Source organism: Brassica rapa, chromosome A08 (genome assembly GCF_000309985.2).
Source record: "Brassica rapa cultivar Chiifu-401-42 chromosome A08, CAAS_Brap_v3.01, whole genome shotgun sequence".
In the NCBI taxonomy this organism is placed as follows: domain Eukaryota; kingdom Viridiplantae; phylum Streptophyta; class Magnoliopsida; order Brassicales; family Brassicaceae; genus Brassica; species Brassica rapa.
The window spans coordinates 13,541,889-13,562,706 of record NC_024802.2 but is presented as its reverse complement, the minus strand read 5'-3'; the positions used below and the strand labels follow the sequence as shown (position 1 = coordinate 13,562,706).

General features: G+C 36.5%; 3 protein-coding genes and 1 pseudogene across 4 annotated transcripts; 1 reads left to right on the top strand and 3 right to left on the bottom strand.

Annotated features, from left to right (window-relative positions):
- Positions 1 to 1,292: 1,292 nt before the first annotated feature.
- On the bottom strand, positions 1,293 to 6,515 carry LOC103834499 (aminopeptidase M1). Its single transcript, XM_009110567.3, has 18 exons — positions 5,476 to 6,515; positions 5,059 to 5,204; positions 4,855 to 4,957; positions 4,549 to 4,735; positions 4,377 to 4,470; positions 4,154 to 4,307; positions 3,956 to 4,060; positions 3,755 to 3,871; positions 3,565 to 3,678; positions 3,294 to 3,476; positions 2,935 to 3,214; positions 2,730 to 2,851; positions 2,559 to 2,656; positions 2,280 to 2,457; positions 2,083 to 2,197; positions 1,942 to 2,009; positions 1,712 to 1,867; positions 1,293 to 1,625 (listed from the first exon to the last, which is right to left on the bottom strand). Exons 1-18 carry the CDS (start codon positions 5,689 to 5,691, stop codon positions 1,446 to 1,448), a joined length of 2,616 nt encoding a protein of 871 aa, XP_009108815.1. The 5' UTR covers positions 5,692 to 6,515; the 3' UTR covers positions 1,293 to 1,445.
- A 1,631-nt stretch (positions 6,516 to 8,146) lies between these two features.
- On the top strand, positions 8,147 to 9,307 carry LOC103834496 (uncharacterized protein At4g33100). 2 transcript variants are annotated; one of them, XM_033277664.1, is made up of 4 exons: positions 8,147 to 8,277; positions 8,491 to 8,620; positions 8,830 to 8,914; positions 9,043 to 9,307. In XM_033277664.1, exons 2-4 carry the CDS (start codon positions 8,526 to 8,528, stop codon positions 9,136 to 9,138), a joined length of 276 nt encoding a protein of 91 aa, XP_033133555.1. In that variant the 5' UTR covers positions 8,147 to 8,277; positions 8,491 to 8,525; the 3' UTR covers positions 9,139 to 9,307. The 2 variants fall into 2 exon arrangements, with proteins under 2 accessions (XP_033133555.1, XP_009108813.1); XM_009110565.3 differs by having other exon boundaries at positions 8,162 to 8,274; positions 8,490 to 8,620.
- An 89-nt stretch (positions 9,308 to 9,396) lies between these two features.
- LOC103834497 (pentatricopeptide repeat-containing protein At4g33170) lies at positions 9,397 to 12,578 on the bottom strand. Its single transcript, XM_009110566.3, has one exon. It carries the CDS (start codon positions 12,475 to 12,477, stop codon positions 9,523 to 9,525), a length of 2,955 nt encoding a protein of 984 aa, XP_009108814.1. The 5' UTR covers positions 12,478 to 12,578; the 3' UTR covers positions 9,397 to 9,522.
- A 270-nt stretch (positions 12,579 to 12,848) lies between these two features.
- LOC103834494 lies at positions 12,849 to 20,634 on the bottom strand (annotated as a pseudogene).
- Between the last annotated feature and the right edge of the window lie 184 nt (positions 20,635 to 20,818).

The following is a 20,818-nucleotide window of genomic DNA, read 5'->3' as shown; positions in this document are numbered from 1 at the left end:
GAGTTTGGTTTTTCCAATAGAAATATAACTAACAACTGGTCCTAAAGACCTTAAATGTGTTTGGTGTTCAAAAGAAAATGTGTCGTCGAAAGTTATTATATTATTATATCTTTGTCATGACTTTGTGACTAGTCGACGCGTGCGGGTCAAGCATGTTTGTCTAGAGTGCATGTGGTTTATATTGCACTTGTTAGTTGGTTACTAACTTACGATTGGCTTTCTTGGAACTGAAGGGTTCTATTTGTGGAAAACTGCTCTAATTTCTAGAATATTTGTAATTTGACAAATTTATTCGTCAACTAAATGTGAGTTAACTTTACAAATTAGGCTTAATATTTGTCAATGTTGAAAGTAAATGTAGATTGATAAGGTTTTTTTTACGAACCAATGCGATCAATTCGAAGAAAACAAATAAACTCAAGAGCAAAAATGAATTAATGCAAATACTTGTTTAGATTTGTATATTAATTATATGTGAATAAATTTAAAATCCATTAAATCTATATTTATAGTAGTTTCAAAATTCAATTTTTTATTTTTTTTATTAATCTTAAAAAATTTACCATACTTTGATAGCGAATTTTTTTTTTTTTTTTTTGCGTTTATAATGTGTTGTATTGGCCGAACTACATCTCGCCTAGTAAATACTGGTCTTTTTAGCGGTGCACAAAGATTTAAGAGACTTCAAATTTACAAGTTTGATTGTATTCTTGTTTTATATCATCTTTATTATCGCTAAAAATGTTATGTTATACTAACATCATTTTACACTTAACTAAACGTATTCTCGTTTTCATACTTATACGTATACAACACATAATAAGCCTTTAGTCAAAAAGTATACAACACATAATACAAATGATTTAAAAAAAAAAAATATATATATATATATATATATATATATATATTATTGTTCTTAGTCTTGATTTCAGTGAAGCGTTAAGTTATACATACAAAACTACCTATAGACTATAGCAAAATGCAAGATTTTTGAATTTTGTGCTAAACGATTATTCAAACATAAAAATATTTTTTTTGAACTTTTATGTTTTAGAGATTCAACTTGAGACAGAGTGACTGGTAATGGTAATGGTAATAGTCACAAAAGCAAGTATATTGATTTTTGTGTTAGAAATTTTTGAAGATAGCATGGCACTGGCATATATAACTCTGATTTCTCTCTTCTTTAATGCAGCTTGGTCGTTAGTTGCTTTACAGAGAATGAACCAAGATTTATTCCTGCAGATAAAACTAGTAATCAATGGCCCTTATCATCCTCAAAAGCTGTACAGTATATAGAGAAAGGAAACTTCATTGATGGCAAGTTTTGAAAGAAACTTCATTCTGTGTTGAGAAGAAGAAACAACAAAGGTTTGCATAGTGCACACATGTTTTTCTAGTTAACTCAGGGAGATAATAACCCAACATGAAAAGAGTTAAAACTTTTAGTTTGAAGAGAGGTGAGCAACTAGCTGAGTGAGATTGTCTTCCTTCCTGATACTCTCCACCCAATTAGCATTAATATGAACCCTTTCAATGCTCTGCTTCAAGGTTCTTGCCATAGAAGGCTTTGATCTCGTTGCAAAAAACTCCTCCACTTCTTTCGCTTTCTCAAACGAGGCAAACTGAGACAAATGGACATAAACGAGGAATCAATGACAGAACATAAAAAATCAAGAGATGTTTATGGACGAATGAAAGAATAACAAACCGGAGATACAAGTGCACTTATGAAGCGTGTTATGAGAAATCCGGAACCCCATGTCTCCTCAATGTACTCCCACTTCTCTTGCAGCCATTTCCAGGCTACTTCACGTCCTTCCCAACTTACATCGTAGAGCCCATAAAGTGCATCTTGATTACGGACCTGGACAATTATCAATAATATTGATTATTCACTAATATACAGAGTTGAAAGTAAAATCATTACTATGTATATACCTCATCAGACAATACAAAGGTAAGAACATCTTGAACAATACTGGGGTCAGGGCAACATGCTAAAGAACCTGCAAAAAAAACAAACATTAGCAGTTGAAATGACTAATTTAAATTCTTTTTTTCTATTGAGAGATTAGTTACCTAGGATTCTTGTTTTCTCCTCGCTCATTTCTGTTTCCCTATAAACTCTCAGAAGAGACTCGTAACCAGACTTGTCTGACTTGTTGGCTCTCTGCATTACAGCAACATAAGCAGCCTGCCAAACACACAGTTCAATCAATCATAAGGTCACCATTTCCAATTTAAAGTTTAATTGGATTATGTTATAAGGAACAAACTCTTCTAAGGTCAGGAGGCAGAAGTGAAGTGTTCCTATCAGCTAAGAATGCATCAAATCTCCGAGTTGCTTCCTTTAGTGTCTCATCATGCCCAAACACAGCAAGTGCAGTTAGAACTTCCCCTCTCAGCATAGCATCTAGATGGCTCTCCCCTTGTTTTGGCTCCCAACTTAGTTTCCTGTAACAACAAAGAACATTGTAACAACATCGTTTCCATTTTCATTGGTAATAAAACATATAATCTTAGTCTAAATTCTGTAGATGGGTAAAAGAACTTACCCAGCAGCAAACTGGAAAACACCGATGAAAAGTTGTTTAATCTCAGACATGAGTTCTAGATTTGCATCTGCTGAAATCTTCACAACTTTGTAGCTTATCTGTATGGAGGAAGGGTAAGAGCCAGAGGACATGAACCAGGAAAAAATTAAAGACAAAAAAAAGAATCCTTACAACAATGAGGTTTGACAGAACAGTATAGTCAAGTTCCTTCTTGTAACCAGTAATCAAAGTGAGCAAAGAGGCCAGAGACTGCTGACGAGCCATAGAAAGTGCAAAAGAATCATCCAAAATACCTGTGAAAGAAAAAATGTTATTTCATCTCCAAAGAAGTTCAATTATGTCAACCAGAAAACAAAACTTTAAAAGGTTTAATTACCATATCTATCAATAGAGGTCAAGCTTTGGTTCTCTGTTGCATTTCTGAGTCCAGCGGCAAGGGTGTCATCATATTTCACCCTGTAGAATCCAGCCTGATCGACATTGATTTTTATCCATGCACCATCAGCAATGGAGCAGCCAAATAACTCCTTTAGATCATACACTCCAGATTTGGATTCCAACAAGAAGTTTTTGCGCATGTCATATGAACCACAACACACGGTTACTGGCACAATCCATTGTCCTTCCCCAGGAGAACCACTTGACAAGAAACGAGACTGTAGTTTTAAAATTGAATTTAGTTAGTTGATCATGCATAAAATATCATATTGAACCTAAGGGTTATATGTAAGAAACCTGCTCAAGTTCCAGTTTCCCATCTTTGATTTTGGCTGAGACAACAGGATATCCTGTTTGTTTTGTCCAAAAACTCATGAGCTTGTTCACAGGTTCTCCTGATTCTCCTTCCAAAGCAGACCATAGGTCTTCTGTCTTTGCGTTTGAGTAAGCGTGTTTCTTTACGTATGCAGCAAGCGACTTCTGCTCACCAAAACCATATGAGTAGGGTAAGAAATTTTGTAGACATTAGAGCTCAATAGTCCTAAAATTGCTTTTTTAAGAGAATAACCTGAAAAACTTCAGCACCAAGATAGCTTTGTAGCATGCGGATGACAGATGCACCCTTCATGTAGCTTATTGCATCAAATATTTCATCAATTTCAGCAACATGATTAACCTCCACCTGAGGACATTTTCATAATATGGTATAGTTGGATGAGCCACTGCCACATACAAACATAGATACTTGTTTTGGTTACCTCTATAGGGTGAGACTCCTCAAGCCCATCAAGCCTCAGACCATCAGTAGATTCGTCTAGAAACTGAGTCCAGATTTTCCATTCAGGGAACAAACTATCAATAGCCAAGTAGCTGACCTGAAATAGATATAAAGAAACGTTATACATTCACAATGAAACTCAAAATCATTGTTTATACAAAGACATAGATTTGTAATGTACCCAAGTAGCAAAACCCTCATTCAGCCATAGATGAGTCCACCACTCCATAGTGACAAGATTACCAAACCACTGGTGGGCCAGTTCATGGGCAACTACAATTGCAACCTAGCATGATAAAATTAAAAGCTTTAGATAATTGCGCAAAAGCACACAAGGAAAGATTCTTCTAAGAGGATAATTAGAAAATGTTTGCAGTACTCTCTGTTTGTTAGAAGCTGCTGAATGTTGCTCATCATAGAGAAGAACTGTTTCACGGTATGTAACTAAACCATAATTCTCCATAGCTCCAGCAGCAAAGTCCGGTATCGCAATCATATCCATTTTGGGAAGAGGATATGGCACAGCAAAGTACCTACAAGAATATTTGGAGTCATTTTGCAATGAATATCACACAAGCCTAAAAGTTGATGAAGGGACCTACTCTTTGAACAGATCCAAAGTTTTTGCACCAACATGCAATGCAAATTTCCCTTGGTCAGCTTTGCCCACTTGACAGTACACTCTCACTTTGATCCCTGTGCAAAATATGAAACTTGATTTAGTGCTTTGTCAGTACATAAGATAATAGTAGTGGGGAATAAAATGAATATTACCATCGGATGTATGATCTTCCACGTAGTCAAACAAACCAACAACAATGGCTACCAAATATGTAGACATAATTGGTGACTCTTGATAAGAGACAACTTTCACATTCCCATCAACTTTCTCGTCCATAATGGGCATATTAGAGAGAGCCACTAATTCAGTAGGCACCTCTAGTGTGATCTTGAAGGTAGCCTGTCACAAAATGTGTCAATATAGATAGATAAAGACATAAGAAAAAATAATACACCACTTTTAATATCCTCATGCTGATGAAAGAAGATGCAAAAAGAAAGAACATGCAGAATATAAACCTTGCAAGCAGGTTCATCCCAGCAAGGGAAGCATTTCCTAGCATCAGCTGGTTCAAACTGAGTAACTGCCATATTCTTCTTTTCACCATTATGTTCATAGGTACTGCACCAAAAGTTAAAAAGATACTAAGAGGACTAACCCCTATTGATGTAATTTTCATACATATACATTTACTTTGTGTTAAAAAAAAAAACATTTACTACCTTTTGTAGAATCCTTTCAGTTTGTCATTAAGTATACCACTGAACCCAAGTTGTAGAACTCCAACTCCATGGGGAAGAATCTCAGCAAACTCGAGCACCAGAATCTCATCCTCTTCAAAGAGATCAACTTTCGGAGCTGCAAGGGCCTGCTTAACCAAAAAAAAAAAGAAGCATATTAAATCCCTTGAGTTTCAGACAAGAAGCAACAAGATGTAAATGATTCTACTGTCTGGATAATATATGAAGTATGTAAAAATAAATTCAACACAGTCAAATATTTTCTCCATTAAATCCAATCCACATGAAAACGAGAAGCTAATCATGAAAAATATATGTAACAGCACAACTCATCAAGAACGTGATACCTAACCACATTTATCGGAATAGATCAGCTGAGCGTTGTATATATAGTTATACCTTAGAGGAGGTAAGAGGCGTGAAGGAGACGGAATCATCATTGACTGAGATATCAGCTGCGTTGAGAACAATGAAGCGAGTATCCGCGACAATATCTACATCGATGGAGACTGTTCCGGTGAAAGTACAGGCGATGAGATCGGGAATGAGACGGAGATCGTATCGTTTTGGGACGGCGAACTTAGGGAGACGAGGTTGACCTTTGAACTTATCCATTTTCGTGCAAACGAATGATTATTGTGTGTGTTATTTTTTCTCTTACGGAGGGAGGCTTTATATATAGGGTCAATTTGCTAAATAACCAACTTTGGCATCAAAATTAAGTGAGTAGCATTGATTTTGACGTAATGTAATATCTATCATTTATGCCAATTGTTATCCGGTTCTGCTCATTCTTTCATTAATCATCCGGTAATATTGTATTGGTAGATATGACTTGGTAAATAACGTAGGGTAAAGATTAAATTAAATACTACTTTATTTGATAGAAACACATGCAGCCACGTACCAATTTAATCCACCCAAAATTTTCTTATTACTGGTCAATAATGAATCACTATTATTTACAAACACATCACGTAAAAGAACTCATGTCACAAATTTACTTATAACATATTTATTTACTATATGAAGTAGAATGAGCGGATAGAAACATAATTTAAAAAAAAAATAAAAAGTGTATAAACCCTAAACCCAAAAAAACATAAATTTCCAAATACTAAATCCTAAACTTTAATCACTAAACCCTAACTCAAATATAAATCCTAAACCCAAATATAAACACAAAACCCAAATAGAATGGAACAAAATAAATAACATAGTACATATTGGTGAAACTATAAAATATCTATGATTGCATGAAAGAAGTTAGTGTTGACCCAACCATACCCCTCACCTTCTGAATACTAAACCCTAAATTCCAGTCACTAAACCCTAATCCAAATATACCCTAAACGCTAAACCTAAATAAATAGATTAAGCTAAACCCTAATCAAGGAAGTATAAACCCAAATAGAATGTATATAATATGGTTTACTATACCCAAACATTTACTTAGTAAATCTAAACCCTAGGCAAGAACCTATAAACCAAAATTCAAATATAAATACAAAACCCAAATAGAATGGAACAAAATAAATAACATAGTACATATTGGTGAAACTATAAAATGTCTATGATTGCATGAAAGAAGTTAACGCTGACCCCAACCATACCTCCTCACCTTCTAAATACTAAACCCTAAATTCTAGTCACTAATCACCCTAATCACTAAGTATTATAGAAATACTAAAACCACATCCATAATCTTTAAATACTAAACACTATCCCAACTCCTAAATACTATGGCTATCACTAAACCCAAACCTCAACCCCTACCTTCCAAATACTAAACCCTAAATTTAAATCACTAAACCCTAAACCCAAGTATAAACCCTAAACCTAAGTATAAACCCTAAACTCAAGTATAAACCCTAAACCCAAATAGAATGAAACAAAATACATAGTATAGTACATATTGGTGAACAAAATAGAACACTCTTTATTAATCGTCAAATGGAACGATACATGATAGGGTCACCATCAAACCTCAACCCCACCTTCCAAATACTAAACCCTAAATCTTAATCAATAAACCCTAAACCCAAATATAAACTCTAAACCCAAATAGAATGGAAAAAAATACATAGTATAGTACTTGGTGAAGAAAATAACACCTTCTTTATTAATCATCAACTGGAACGATACATGATAAATACATATAGTAACAGACTATTTTACATTACATAACATGAATAAAACATTCATAATACATATTGTTTTACATTTCTATTCTATACGCATAAAATAGAATAGAACACAATGTTACAAAAACTGTTCATCTTCTCCGATCAATTCAAGGATATTCACAGCGAGAAAGATATGTGTAACTGGCAACATCCGTGAGAATAGTACATGTAACCGCCTCGTAAACCGAAAAGATTAAGGTGATTGAAGGAAGAGGTGACGAACCTTGCGGCGGTGCCGTTTACGTTGTCGGCGACTCCATAGATTTCAGATGCGCAAAGCTTTTTGTCAGTAGCGAAGCGAGTCATTGCAGATGGGCATCTCATAGGCAAAGCTACTCCAGAAATGGTTTTGGTGGTTACACAGTGGATCAAAAATGGAGAAGAAACAACCCACGTTCTACAAGGTATGTGATTCTCCAAAGGCCACGTTGTATGTGTGTAAGGTAAGTATTATTAATTTAGTTTTTTTTAGTTTACAGGTTTTACCGGTTGTGTAAGAGGGCATAGTAGTATTATTATATAAAAGATGCATGGTGTATTGGTGTATTAGGGTATTTAGACATAGAATGAATTATAATTTGTTTGAAGGTTATACAGCCAAATTTCCCTTATAGAGCCGAAAGTAAAGGGCTTAACCTTAAACCAAAAAAAAAAAATGCAAAAAAAAAAAGTTTGATGTAACGCCACGCTCGATAATGACATGACCAGAAGTGATTCCAGTTCGTGTAACGTTTGACGTTGACAGTGTTGTGTGTTTTGGTCCCACGAGAATAAACAGGCCTAAACAGTCTGGGCTCAATATGCTAATGGGCTTTAACCATGGGATTCTGTATTAACGCGGCGTGCATAGGGCTTTTGCTGCAGTAAAACGGCGTCGTTTAGATTTTCACACACTCCTCCGAAGCTTCAGGCGTCGTCGAGGCTGAGGTTTACGGGTTTAGATTCAGACATCTTCTTCTTGTTTGTCCTGTCTAATCAAATTTAGTCTTCCACCTGTTCCGTTCTGATCAGGGTAACATTTCTGCTTCTGGCCTTGACTTTCATCTATATTTGATATATGTTTGTTTGATCTTTGAAGAGAGATCATTATATTAATCATGAGTACAATATTTTTGACAAATAAAATTCTTTCGTCATGCTTCTTGATGAAGCTTTTATAAGGTTCTTGTGTTTCACATTTTTCTTTATTTCTTCGAATTGATATAAGTTTTTGAACTACGTATATAGGTGTACTAAGCTCAAAAGTCACAAGTGATTGAAACAATGGGCTTGTTGAAGAAAAAGGATTCAACTTCAACTCGCTCCTCTACCTCTCCCTGCGCAGATTTGCGAACTGCTTACCACAACTGCTTCAATAAGTGAGTTTTCCTTTTTCCTTTTGAGAGAGATTCTCTAGTGTTTGTTTAAGTGTTTAGTAGCTAGCAATGGTGAACCAAAATGGAATCTATTTTGAGGCATATATGGTCTTTTGATTCAAGTACTTCCCTTTATATGAAATCTTTTGGTTAGTGTATAACTCTGATCCAAAACCATTGAAAGTTGCATCCTTTTATCTTTGATTCTGCAGATGGTACTCAGAGAAGTTTGTTAAAGGGCAATGGGATAAAGAAGAGTGTGTTGCTGAGTGGAATAAGTACAGAGAATGTCTCTCGGTAACTCACCCACTCTACTTCTCTTCTTCTTTCTTCAGCTATATTCATGTTTTTGTCTGATCATCTTAATCAATTCCATAAACTTCTCTTTCTGAGTAGTTTTGTTTTTTTTTCATGTATTCAAACAGGAGAATTTAGATGGTAAAATTCTCACTCGCATGTTGGAGGTTGATAGTGAGCTGAATCCAACAAAGCAAGCTGATTCAAAAGAATCCAGTCGATGATGATACATGACCACTTAATGTTTCTCAGTGACATTGTCTCTTTGAAACAGCTCCATTGAGCAACTCTTTTTTTATAGGAAAGCATACAAGTACTAATCAAAGTAGAAGGAGAATGTTGTATTCTTTATTTGACCCACACAGCCTCAAAAATAAAATCACTTCCTGATTATTCATTGAAGAAATATATACTTATTTATAGATAGCAAGAAGACTAGAGATGTTGCCTCCTGCGATGTCTCATGATTTATACCGGAGAAATACAGGAGAAAGGAGACATAAACTGCGTTGGAGGAGCTGGAAACAAGATACTTGTGTGTAGTGTAAATTACAATCTATTGTCAACTATTGAGTAAATCAAAAACTTAATCTCTGTCCAACCTTCCACTACCAAAAATCACCACATGAGCATTTACCATCCTTGAACCTGTGAAACCGGTTTGCATCTCTCAGTAAAATCTCTCTACCATACACTTTCGCTATATACTTCATCGCATTGTGGCAATCTCCACAGACGCGAAGATTCTTTATGACACGGATCGGTGTGGCTGGAGGAGTGCTCATAAGCCCGAAAGCAACAGCCAGCTTCTCGCTGTGATAGTACAATGCCCTCTCTTTCTCCTCTTCCTCCACATCCACAAGTGTGTAATCCGTCTCAGGAACATACCCTTCTTGTTTGATGTCTCTGATCACATCTCTAACTTTCTCGTATATCAACTCGGCTTGAGGGTTTGACATATCGTCCACAACGAACAGATGGATCTTGTTTTTCACCTCGATCCAACTGAACCCCGGGTCTTTCTTCACGTTCTGTCCTCTCATCATCGTCCTGGCAAGTTTCACCTCAGTCCATTTGGAAGCAGCAGCGTACATGTTGGATAAAAGCACATAAGCTGATGAATCCGATGGCTCTAGCTCCAAAAGCTTAGTGGCCACTCTCTTCCCTGTCTCTGTGTCCCCTTGAACTCTGCAAGCTGCAAGAAGAGCTCTGTACATTGACGCTGAAGCTTCCAGGGACATTGATTCAATCAGTTTCTCAGCCTCTCGGACAAGTCCAGCACGGCCAAGCGCGTCAGCTAAACAAGAGTAGTGTTCTATTTCAGGTTTAATGCCGTAGTCTCGATCCATTGACTTGATCTGCTTGTATGCCTCGGATACTAAACCTGAGTGACTACAAGCAGAGAGAACGCCGATAAACGTGACCTTATCAGGTTTTATACCCAAAGATCTCATCTGTTCAAAAAGCTGGAGCGCTTCTTTGCCTTCCCCATGTTGAGCTAATCCTACTAACATTGCGTTCCAGGCGGCGATGTTCCTCATTTCAATCCGTTTAAACAAAGAATAAGCGTCGTCTATGCTTCCACATTTAGCATACATGTCCACAAGTGAAGTTCCAACGAAAGGATCACCTGAGCAGTTCAGCTTGAGGGCATTTGCATGAATCTGACGCCCCTGTTCTAATGCTGTTAAACAAGAACTTGCTTTCGCAAGTGTGGCTATTGTAAACTCATCAGGTAACACTCCCATGAGTCTCATCTGGCTATAAACATGAAAAGCTCGCTCTTCTTCTCCGTTTTCTATGCATCCTGAGATCATAGTCGTCCAAGCAACATCGTCTGGCACAGGAATGCAATTGAAAGCAAAATGTGCTGCCTTCATATCTCCACATTTAACGTACATATCCAACACTCCACTGCTGACCCATAGATCTAAATCGTATCCTGATTTGATCGCATAAGCATGGACTTGCTTTCCTTGGTTCATTGCAAACAAGGAACCACATGTCTTAAGCACCGTTGCAAGCGTGAAATCATCAGACCTATCTCCCTGTTTATGCATCAAAGCAAAGAGCTTCAGAGTCTTGTCGCCGTCATTACTCTGGGTGTAACCAGACATCATGGCATTACAAGCGACGAGATCTAAACTATTCCTCGAGAATAAAACCTCTGCCTCTTTCATACACTTGTTCCGAGAGTAGGCGTCTATCAGAGCAGTAGAGACAAAACTGTCACCAACGTTATTAGTTTTAATTGCATGAACATGAACTTGTTTATTCAACGAGAGAGAAGAAGTTGATTTTAGAACACTGGTCATGGTATAATGGTCTGGTGTGAGGCCACAACGTAAGAGCTCCATAAACAGACACACTGCTTCCACTTCTAGGCCACTTTGAGCAAACCCGGAGATAACTGAGTTCCACGAAATCAAATCTCGTTCACTCATACTGTTAAAAACAGTCCTAGCGTAGCCGACTTTTCTCAGCTTACAGTACATGTTTATTAGACTATTCGCCACAGTGAGCATCAAATCAAAACCTAACTTCAATGCCATAGAATGAACTTGCTTCCCTAATGCTAAACTATCTAACCTAACAGCTGTAGATAACACCAAAACAAATGTGACACTGTCACATTCCAAGTTGGACTCAACCATATCCGCAAAACATTGGAGAAGAGATGAGTACTGACTTCCCTGGAGATACTTTGTTAATATCTGGTTCTTGGATCGTATTTCTGAAGCATCATTACCATTCACTTGTCCTCCTTCAGAATCATCACCAGAAACTCTATCAAGTAAACGCAAAGTGATTCCATTGGGATGCAAGCCACTTTTATGGAATGCAGAAGAGAGTTCAACTGCGTCTTCTTTAAAACCCATATCAAGATAAGCCTTCAACATCAAGTTCCATAACACCACATCTTTCTCAGGCATCTCCTCAAACAAAACCCTACCTTCCTTAACCATACCAAACTTCAGATATATATTAACAAGAGCTCCGGCAACAAACTCATCACTGTCCAAACCGATTTTGAAAGCATACCCATGAACTGCCTCTGAAGCCCACACATATCCAGAACACAAACAGAGTTTCAACAGAGGAGCCAGAGTCATTCGACTGGTGAACACAACGTTCTGTCGTAAAACCCGGAAAAGAACAAAACCCTCTTCGGTGCTGTCGATAACATGTTCGGAAGACTGGGCATAGGCAGCTAAAATCGAGTTCCAGGAGACTAGGTCTCTTTCAGGCATTTTATCGAACACTCTGCGAGCGTAATTGAGTGATCCGCACTTTGAGTACATTGTGATGAGGTTGTTGATTAAGAAACGTTCTGGGTTTTCTTCGGAGGTTAGGATACGTGCGTGCGTGCATTTCCCGAGCCTCAAGTCCGAGGAAGAGATGGCATCGCGTAGAAAGCCGAACCATTGTGAGGAAGCAGAAGAAGAAGAAAATGGCGAAGGAGAAGTGAGACGAAAAGGGGAGAGAGAATGAGAAGAGAGGAGATAGTAGAATCTGGGAGGTCTGTGGAAGGAGAAAGGGATGGCTTTGAGGCTTGCTTGCATGGTAAGTTTAAAAATGTAGCCTTTTGAAGTTGAGCGACGTTACTTGCACGTCACGAAACTAGAGACATATCTCTACGCTACCCTTCTTGTCAGAGAAAGAATATGAGGAATGATGAAAAGAGTCTGAACTTATATTTATTCAAGTGTAAATATTTCACTAACATTACTGATAGAAAACAAAAAAAAAACGGACTTATCATATTTTGATTGAGATGGTAAATCATATTGATTGGAATGGTAATCACAGTATATTTGGAGCAATTTATTAGACGACGATTTCCAACTCAAATCTATTTTTTCCTCCGTAATTTCTACAAAAATAGAGTAAGTAAGTTTTGTTCCAATGGTTTAGTCTATTATAGAGAAGAAAATAGAATAATATTGTTATATGAGTAGCAGCGATGTAGTCAAAGCAAATACAAAACAAAAGTAAAGATTTTTGTGTCATCACACAACACAAGGCCATAGCTCCACAGACTCCAGAGGCCTATAAGCACTACTGAAACTCGAGAGTTGGACCCATTAGTTACATCTCAAACACCACACACATAGCATTTAGTATAATTTAGAGGTTGTATAAAACATTCGATGCAAACTCCTGGTCTTTCAAAAGATCAGGACTCTGCTGCAGACGCGCTTCAAACTAGGGCACACTGTTTGGAACCTCGCCATGCTCACTGGAGATATCTGTTAAATCACAAAGAGATGGTTTTCAAAGTTTATAAGTCCCTTCTATGATCCATGGATTATTTGTTTAACTTTTGATATCGAATTAACACTCCCCTACTAATAATACCTTTGGACAGAGACGGAGATCCAGTATCTGTAGTGAGCAGCATCCTGATATAGCTGCTTCAACTCCTGCTTCATCCATTTTACATGACTACCAAAGACAAAGGTGTCAAAAATGTGTTTAGTGTACAAGTACTGGAACTATAGATATATATCTTGAACATAAATAAACCCATGTGATTTAACTAGCTTAAAACCAAAACAATTAAGATATAACTGTGGAATAAAAACATTACCTGAAGAAAGAGAGTAGACAATCTTGGACAGCCAAGCTTCAGTACTTCCAGGGAGCAACAGTTGCTATACAATCCATTTTTTGAATTAAAATTTAATTAGCAAATGGAGTAACACCAATTTTTTGATGAGAACTAAAGAAACAAAGTCATATTACAACTTGTAAATCCTCTCATACCTTAGATTAAGTAAGACCAGGTTGGAACAAGCGAGATCAACCTCCTTTAAATTGACACATAGCGAAAGGTTCAGTGATGATAAATGATCAAACCTAGTTGCAGGTGGTATCAACACTTTTCTGATATTGGGGCAACCCACACAGTTGAGGTTTTGCAGTAACCAGTTGGATGTTTCAGCTGATTCTTCTTGAGTATTCTCACTTGAATTGTATACACCAAAGTAATCAGATAGCTCTACACTGGTTGAACCCCAATCAAGGTCATGCATGTTTTCACAGCCGTTCAAGTTCAAATGGGTCAAGTGTGTGCAGCACGCAAGTAGATCAGCTATCACAGTCCGACAGAGAGTTCCATAAGACAGGTCCAACTCTTCAAGTGCGGGTAATGCACCTTCTTTGTAAAGAGGCTCCAGTGATGAGTCAGTAAGATCTTTGCAGGCTTGTAGTTTGAGTACCTAAACAATAAAATATGCAATGAAGTTCTCATGAAATGAATAATAAGTATATATGCTCTACTGCAGACAGAAAGAAAAAATTATACAAGTCATAAGGTCTTAACTACCTTCAGTTGAATACAAGACTTGAAGATGGGCTCCAGATTCATCACCCAAGTATACGACAAATCAAGAACAATCAAATTTTGGAGGCCTTTCAAGGAAGAAAAGCCATCAGAGCCTATAGAAGAGCATGCCATTAGCAGCAGTGACTCAATTAGTGGACAAGAAGCAGTGATTGCAGGCAGAGAGTCATCCCTCAGTTTCCTTGAAAGGCAATGGGGAGGGGGAAGTTGATTAGCATCAGCATAAAATCGATCATGAAAATGAAAAAAATAACATACAATAAAGAATTACCCGCAGAAAGACGCATCTAAAGATGTTAATAAAGGACAAATGATGGATGCTTCAGACAGTCCACCGAAACATTTCAAGTCAAGGGACACCATATAAGGCGCTTCGATTCTGAGCACACTCAGTTTTGGGCATATTCCTAGATTTAGAGACCGGACCGCAACCTAATCACAACCATAACGGTCAAGGGAGAAGTAATAAATCCATCAGTTAAGAAAAGTCAGTTTTGTGATATGAGAGAAGAAACACTCACAGACTTGAAGAATACAGTTTCAAGATGATCACATCCGTCCAAACAGATCCCCTCTAAGCGAGGGCAATTCAACGCAAGAGAAGTAACAGCACGACAGCCAACAAGAGACAGACTAGATAACGTTGAGTTGCAGAATCTCACTTCTGTTAAGCTCTACAAGATGATAAATTAAAATATGAGCCAGTTTAATTAACTATATATATATTTCACTATATTCATCATATAAAGTAGCAGTTAGCTGCAGCCAAAAGAACAAGAAGAAACTGTATCACACACCTCACAGTTGTCAAGAATTAATGACTTCAGCACTGGGCATCCACCATCATCACTAAATACAGCAGTGTTGGACAGTGATTTACAACCAGTGAGATTCACTTCTTGCAAGGACTGGCATTGCAGAACTAATGTTGTCAAATTCTTCTGTTTCTTGATAGCTAATCTCTGCAACAAAAATGAAGAAATGTTTACGGGTTATTTAGAACAAAACTGTATTAACAAATCATGATAACTAAGTGCAGTGCATACTCGTAGGGCGTTGGAAGTGATTGTGACTCGTTGAAGAGCTGGACACTTTGAAATAGTGATTGATGAAAGCATGGTGCTTTGCAAGTTCAGCTCTGTGAATCTGTTAAAACGCAGCGAAAAGAGAGGACACTTGTGTGAAATGATAGCAAAACTTTTCCAGAGAAGAACAAAAGATGGAGGCTATACTTGGGGCAATTTACTAGTCTTAAACTCCGCAAGAAGGAGAGATGCAACGCGACAGATGTCAACATGTTGCAATTATCAAGCTCCAAAACCTGTAATTAGATGATATGTGAGATTAACTTAACTGGATACAGTGGTGTTTAGGTAAAGGTTGTAGAACAGTGTGCATGTGTATGTGTGTGGAAAGAAAAAGAAAAAGAAAAAAAACAGACACAGACCTCCAGCGCTGGACTGTTGGCAATCCAAGTCATAGACGCGGATGTTATAGAGATACAGCTACGAAGCTTGAGAACTGTCAACATGGGGAGATGTACTAACTTCAAAGAAGAAAAGGTCACACAAGTCAGAAAACAAGTATGAGACAGCAGATAGAAGATAACATGACACCAACCTCAAATGATATACTGGGGCAGTTTGAAGCATTAAGCCTACGGAGACCAGCACAAGCCTGGGCTATTTCACCCAAAGTTCCGTTACTGATATTGGAACATTTAGAAACATCGAGCGATTCTAATAGAGGACACGAAGTGACAGCTGAACGGATTACAACATCTAGGAGCTTACTGCACGAGGCTATGTCCAGATGTTGGAGGAGTGGACAGTGAAGCATCGCCAGTGCCATGTTGCTTCCTTTTAAGGATAAAGACCTGAGCTGCTGACACCTAATATGATAGATAAAAATTGAGAATAAAAAAAAACAAATATGGAAAAAAAAACAACTTCACCTGATATCCAAACGCATAACGCGACATTTTATAATTTTAAGTTCACGTAGCCGATCATGAATTAGGTGTGTTTCCTGAGGACCAGTTCCTAGAAGAGCCTCACTTATGGTCACACTCCTCAACCTATTACACTCCCTCAATACCTGTAAAATTTCCTCAAAGAGACGACCTTTTCCTATAATTAAGACCTCCAGGTTCCTGAAACAACAGACGAAATGGATATATATGATTAAGTTTAATTTATGAAATCATATTCAAGGCTAAAGAAGACAGATACCTCAAAGTAGTAGCTGCTTGCATAGCCAGAGTGTTGCTGACATAAGAAGGAACACCATAAAGATTCACTTTAGTGGCATTGGGATAGCGATGGCACATGATTTCAACTGCCACACAAAAGCAACCGATGGTTATACTTCACTCTAAATATATATTAACGTCTTGCGAAAATACAAGTTTGAGCTAACATAGTTCTCTTAGAGAGGCCATTAAAGGTTGCGGAATGAATGCATCCAATGTTTACCAACATACAAGTTTATTGTATTCACTAAAAATATCAAACAAATGTATAATAGTCCAAGACTCAATATCGATTCTCAGAGTTCCTTCAAGGTGTACACAGCAAAATAACAGAGAAGACAACGTTTAACATTATGTATTGAAAAGAACAACTTACACTGCTTGATAGAAATCCTCATATTTTGAAAGTTGAAGACCTTCCAAAAATCCTCATGAGCACTAGCTACTCTCCACTGACGACATACCATAGCAGAGCGACAGAGGTCGATGCTATTCAAGAACGAGAACACCTGAAAATGAAAAAAAAAATTACAAAAAAATCTATAAAAAAAAAAGATTATCTTAAAATGCAAGAGTGTGTATACCACATGTAAGAGGTCAGCAGTCAAATCAATATGAACTTGAGAATCATCATCTTTCCGACCATGATTCAAGATGAAATTCTGGCAGAACATAGTAGTATCTGTCCGAGAAGAAGATGCAACAGTTCTCTCCATGGACGAACCAGAAGCATCTGAAGATATCCCGGAAGCAGACCGGCATTCACTAAAACGAAAAGAAACAAACAAAATAACATTCAAATGGATTCATGACAGTTCAAAGGATGTTGGTGAAAAGCTGAGGCAGCTCCAAACTTGGTTTCTATCAAGATTCAGTGAGTAAAAAAGGGAGTTGAGAGAGAGAGCTAACGCAAGGGCAGAGTGCACTTTGGCACGCTTGTGGTCCGAATCGTCCTCCTCCTCCATCGTACCATCCTCAGCATTATTAGATGACCATAAGCGCTTCAATTCAGCCCCTGCGGCTTCTTCACCTTCCTCCATCCTCGCTAGCTTTTAGTCTAAGGAAAGTTCGGTTCTAGGCAACACACAACTTCTTTAATCAAATAATCAATCAAACTTTTCTCAAGAGATCATATGCATATTTATACTAAAAAATAAGACATATCTCTAATAGGATTTGAATAATAATCTGAATCATATTCCTCTTAATTAGTAAAAGGAAAAATGTTAAAAAAAATAATAATATAATCCAAAAACCTTGAAAGACTGATCTCCAAGCTGCAGAAATGAGGGTTGGGGAAAATGGAGTGGTGAATAGGAAGCCAATAGATAACTGCGGTATTGTGTGGTTTTATTAGAGAGACTAATGCTGGACATTCGGGTTCTCGATTCGGATCTATTTAGATTTTGGGTTTTCGGTTTGGATTGATTCGAATTATTTGGATTGGAATGTTTAAGATACATTTAGAAACGAAAGAATTATTTACCATATAAGACACATTTAAATTTATTTTAACGCGTAGAAACATAATGAGTCAGTTGGTATATTTTTTTTGGACAACTGTCTTTTTACGGACCCTTATGCCCTCACGCCAAGTTATTTGTCTATGTTTGGTTAGGTTAAAGTAACCAAATGATTTAGAATACAACGATAGAACACAAAATGTGTAACAATTTTATATTTAAGAATTGAATGTCTTTAGAATCAAGAAGATCTAACGGTAGATAATAAGGTTTTATTACATTATTCTTTTGTATTTTTATTATACATTATCCCTTATATCTTATTTTGACTGTATTTCAAAATTTAAAATACATAAATAAATATATTTGGTATAGTTTGTTCTAAATTGTTTTTTTTATACTTAACATCCATTTTGATAATTTTAGTAACTAATAAATATTTTTTTGTGGATAAACAATGTTTGGACATGAGTTCTAATTCTGTGGACATGTGAGTTAGGGATAGACGATTTGTGAATTGAACGGATGACTTGTGGATCTGATTCATCATTTATCATAACATTTCCTTAAACTCATCCATCTTTTTCATGACAAATTTTTAAAGCTTTTCTTTTCCTAACATGTCTAATAATCATTCATATATAATAAATTTATCATCAAATGGATAACAGCCAATATCAAATGGACAGAAAAATTGTAGATAACATTTTGATAACCATATATATATATACTTTGATATTTTCTAAAAAAATTAAAATTTTAATTTATTAATAAAAGTTTTGTGAACGAAAGAGTCGTGGATTGATGCAAAGTGTTGTGGATGATAGAGTTGTGGATTGGTGACTGATGCGAAAACATATAATATAGATCTGTATAATAATATTGCTATGCCTATCAATTTTAGTATGCTTATGGATGAGATAGTGCGGACAGTTTGGTGAAGACATGTTCTTGCTTGCATGTTTTTGTGAACATGTTATTGTAGATTTAGTGTGGACATGTTCTCGTGGATGGGTTCATGTTTTCGTGGAGGGTTCACCTTCAATAATTTCACCAATTAACTTGTTTTTGATACTTTGTACACAGAAAAACACAATGATCCATCTCCACAAAGCTTTTTGGAATGTATTTTACATATTTTATATAACTTGTTCATGATATTTTGTACATAAAAAATATGGATGTTGGGATTAGTATTAAGTATTTTTAATAAATAATAAATCGGATACATTTTGTATATATTAAGTTGGTTACGAAACATTTTATGAATAAGACATATAGTGGTTTAGTAAGGGAAGTTTTTAACACAACAGTGTTCGGCATTTAATCTTATTTTTTGGCTGTTTTTTTGGTTTTTTAATAATGGTAAAATTGTAATTATAATCATCTTCTTCCTTCAATTTGTTTTAGTTCTCATGCAACACTTTCATGACTGGCCATAGAATATTGTAACAAAATATCACATTTTCATGTTGTTTTTAGTTAAATTGATAGATCTTTCCGATTACATTCAATTTTAAGCACAATCCAAAAAAAAAAATTAAGAACCCGATTTTTTGGCCAAAAATGGCCACAAAACTCTTATCCACTGTCAGTGCCGGTCCATTGAATCTGAAGGCCATAAGCTCAAAGAAAATTATGAGCCATGAAAATAAGTATATTTTAAATATATAATGGATTTTGTAGGGGAGGAAGTTCAAACTCACCACTTAAAGAAAATATTACCCACACCTCAACCATTGCGCTACAGAGAACTTTTATATAAATAAATGGTCGGTTTAATTTATATATTATTTCGGGTCGGAAGCCACAGCTTCTAATGCTTCCTATCAGGGCCGGTACTGCCCAATGTGAAATGCTCCAACGCTGCATAATCTCTTGTCTCAGACCTATCTAACTCTAACTAAACAACAGGTGCCATCTTCCTCTTCCACACCACGAGTTCGGATCTGTTCGCCGTGGAGTCGTCATCTCCACACCGGTGCTCGAATTTGGTCCTCCTCGTAGTCTCCATGCAGAGATTCATCAGCCAATTTTATGGTACACCATACCCTTTCTTCTTCATATCATCAACCAAGCTCGGAGCATGTCGAAATGAAGAAGAGAATACCTGGGGACATTAAAGCAGGAGAAATCTCACAAAATATAGACACAGTAGAGAAGAGAGGTGAAGAAAAGAAAAGTCTGAATCAACACAATGTATTTCATTGTGTAATTGTAAAATGAAATTATGTTTTTAAGAGTAATTTTTTCGAAACGAAACATTTTTCGGGTCAATTCGAATAATATCGGGTAGGATCATGATCATGTGTTTTTGTAAAACCCGAAATGAAACCAAACTAAAAGCAGTTTAAATTTGGTTCAAGTTTAAAACAAAAAAAATTATGAATACTCGAGATAAATTCCAAAAAAACAAAAAAAAAATATTCGAGTAATTCGGATTTTTGATTCTTAAATTAAATGTTTTATATATATATGTATTTATTTTAGTATTAAAATAACTAATATTTAATTGTACTTGGGATATTTTTACCTGTTCGGCTTGGATTTTTCCGGGTTCAGAAAAAGATAAAAACCGTTATTTTTGTAAACTTTGTCCGGTTTTGGTTTTTCTTTTTTTGGTTCTGTTCCAATTAAGTTTTTGGGTTAATGATAATATTCCCAAGACTAAGAGAGGCTATAAATCAAAGTGGTCGTTGATCAGATCCCGAAGAGGAAAATAATCCGCCAAAATTGTAAAGGGAAAGACAAAACTGCAGAGCTCTTTCCGAGTCTTTGGTTCTTCTTGCTTCCCCATTCGTTTGGTAAGGTAGGACGTTTTAGAAACGTGTCGTTTGACAATA

Coding starts and splice junctions, on each gene's coding strand:
- LOC103834499 (XM_009110567.3), bottom strand. CDS start 5,691: ATGGATAAGTTCAAAGGTCAACCTCGTCTCCCTAAGTTCGCCGTCCCA. Junction 2,458..2,558: donor GTTTTCCAGTTTGCTGCTGG/GTAAGTTCTTTT, acceptor TTGTTGTTACAG/GAAACTAAGTTGGGAGCCAA. Junction 2,198..2,279: donor TGCCTCCTGACCTTAGAAGA/GTTTGTTCCTTA, acceptor TGTGTTTGGCAG/GCTGCTTATGTTGCTGTAAT.
- LOC103834496 (XM_033277664.1), top strand. CDS start 8,526: ATGGGCTTGTTGAAGAAAAAGGATTCAACTTCAACTCGCTCCTCTACC. Junction 8,621..8,829: donor TACCACAACTGCTTCAATAA/GTGAGTTTTCCT, acceptor TTGATTCTGCAG/ATGGTACTCAGAGAAGTTTG. Junction 8,915..9,042: donor AGTACAGAGAATGTCTCTCG/GTAACTCACCCA, acceptor GTATTCAAACAG/GAGAATTTAGATGGTAAAAT.
- LOC103834497 (XM_009110566.3), bottom strand. CDS start 12,477: ATGCAAGCAAGCCTCAAAGCCATCCCTTTCTCCTTCCACAGACCTCCC.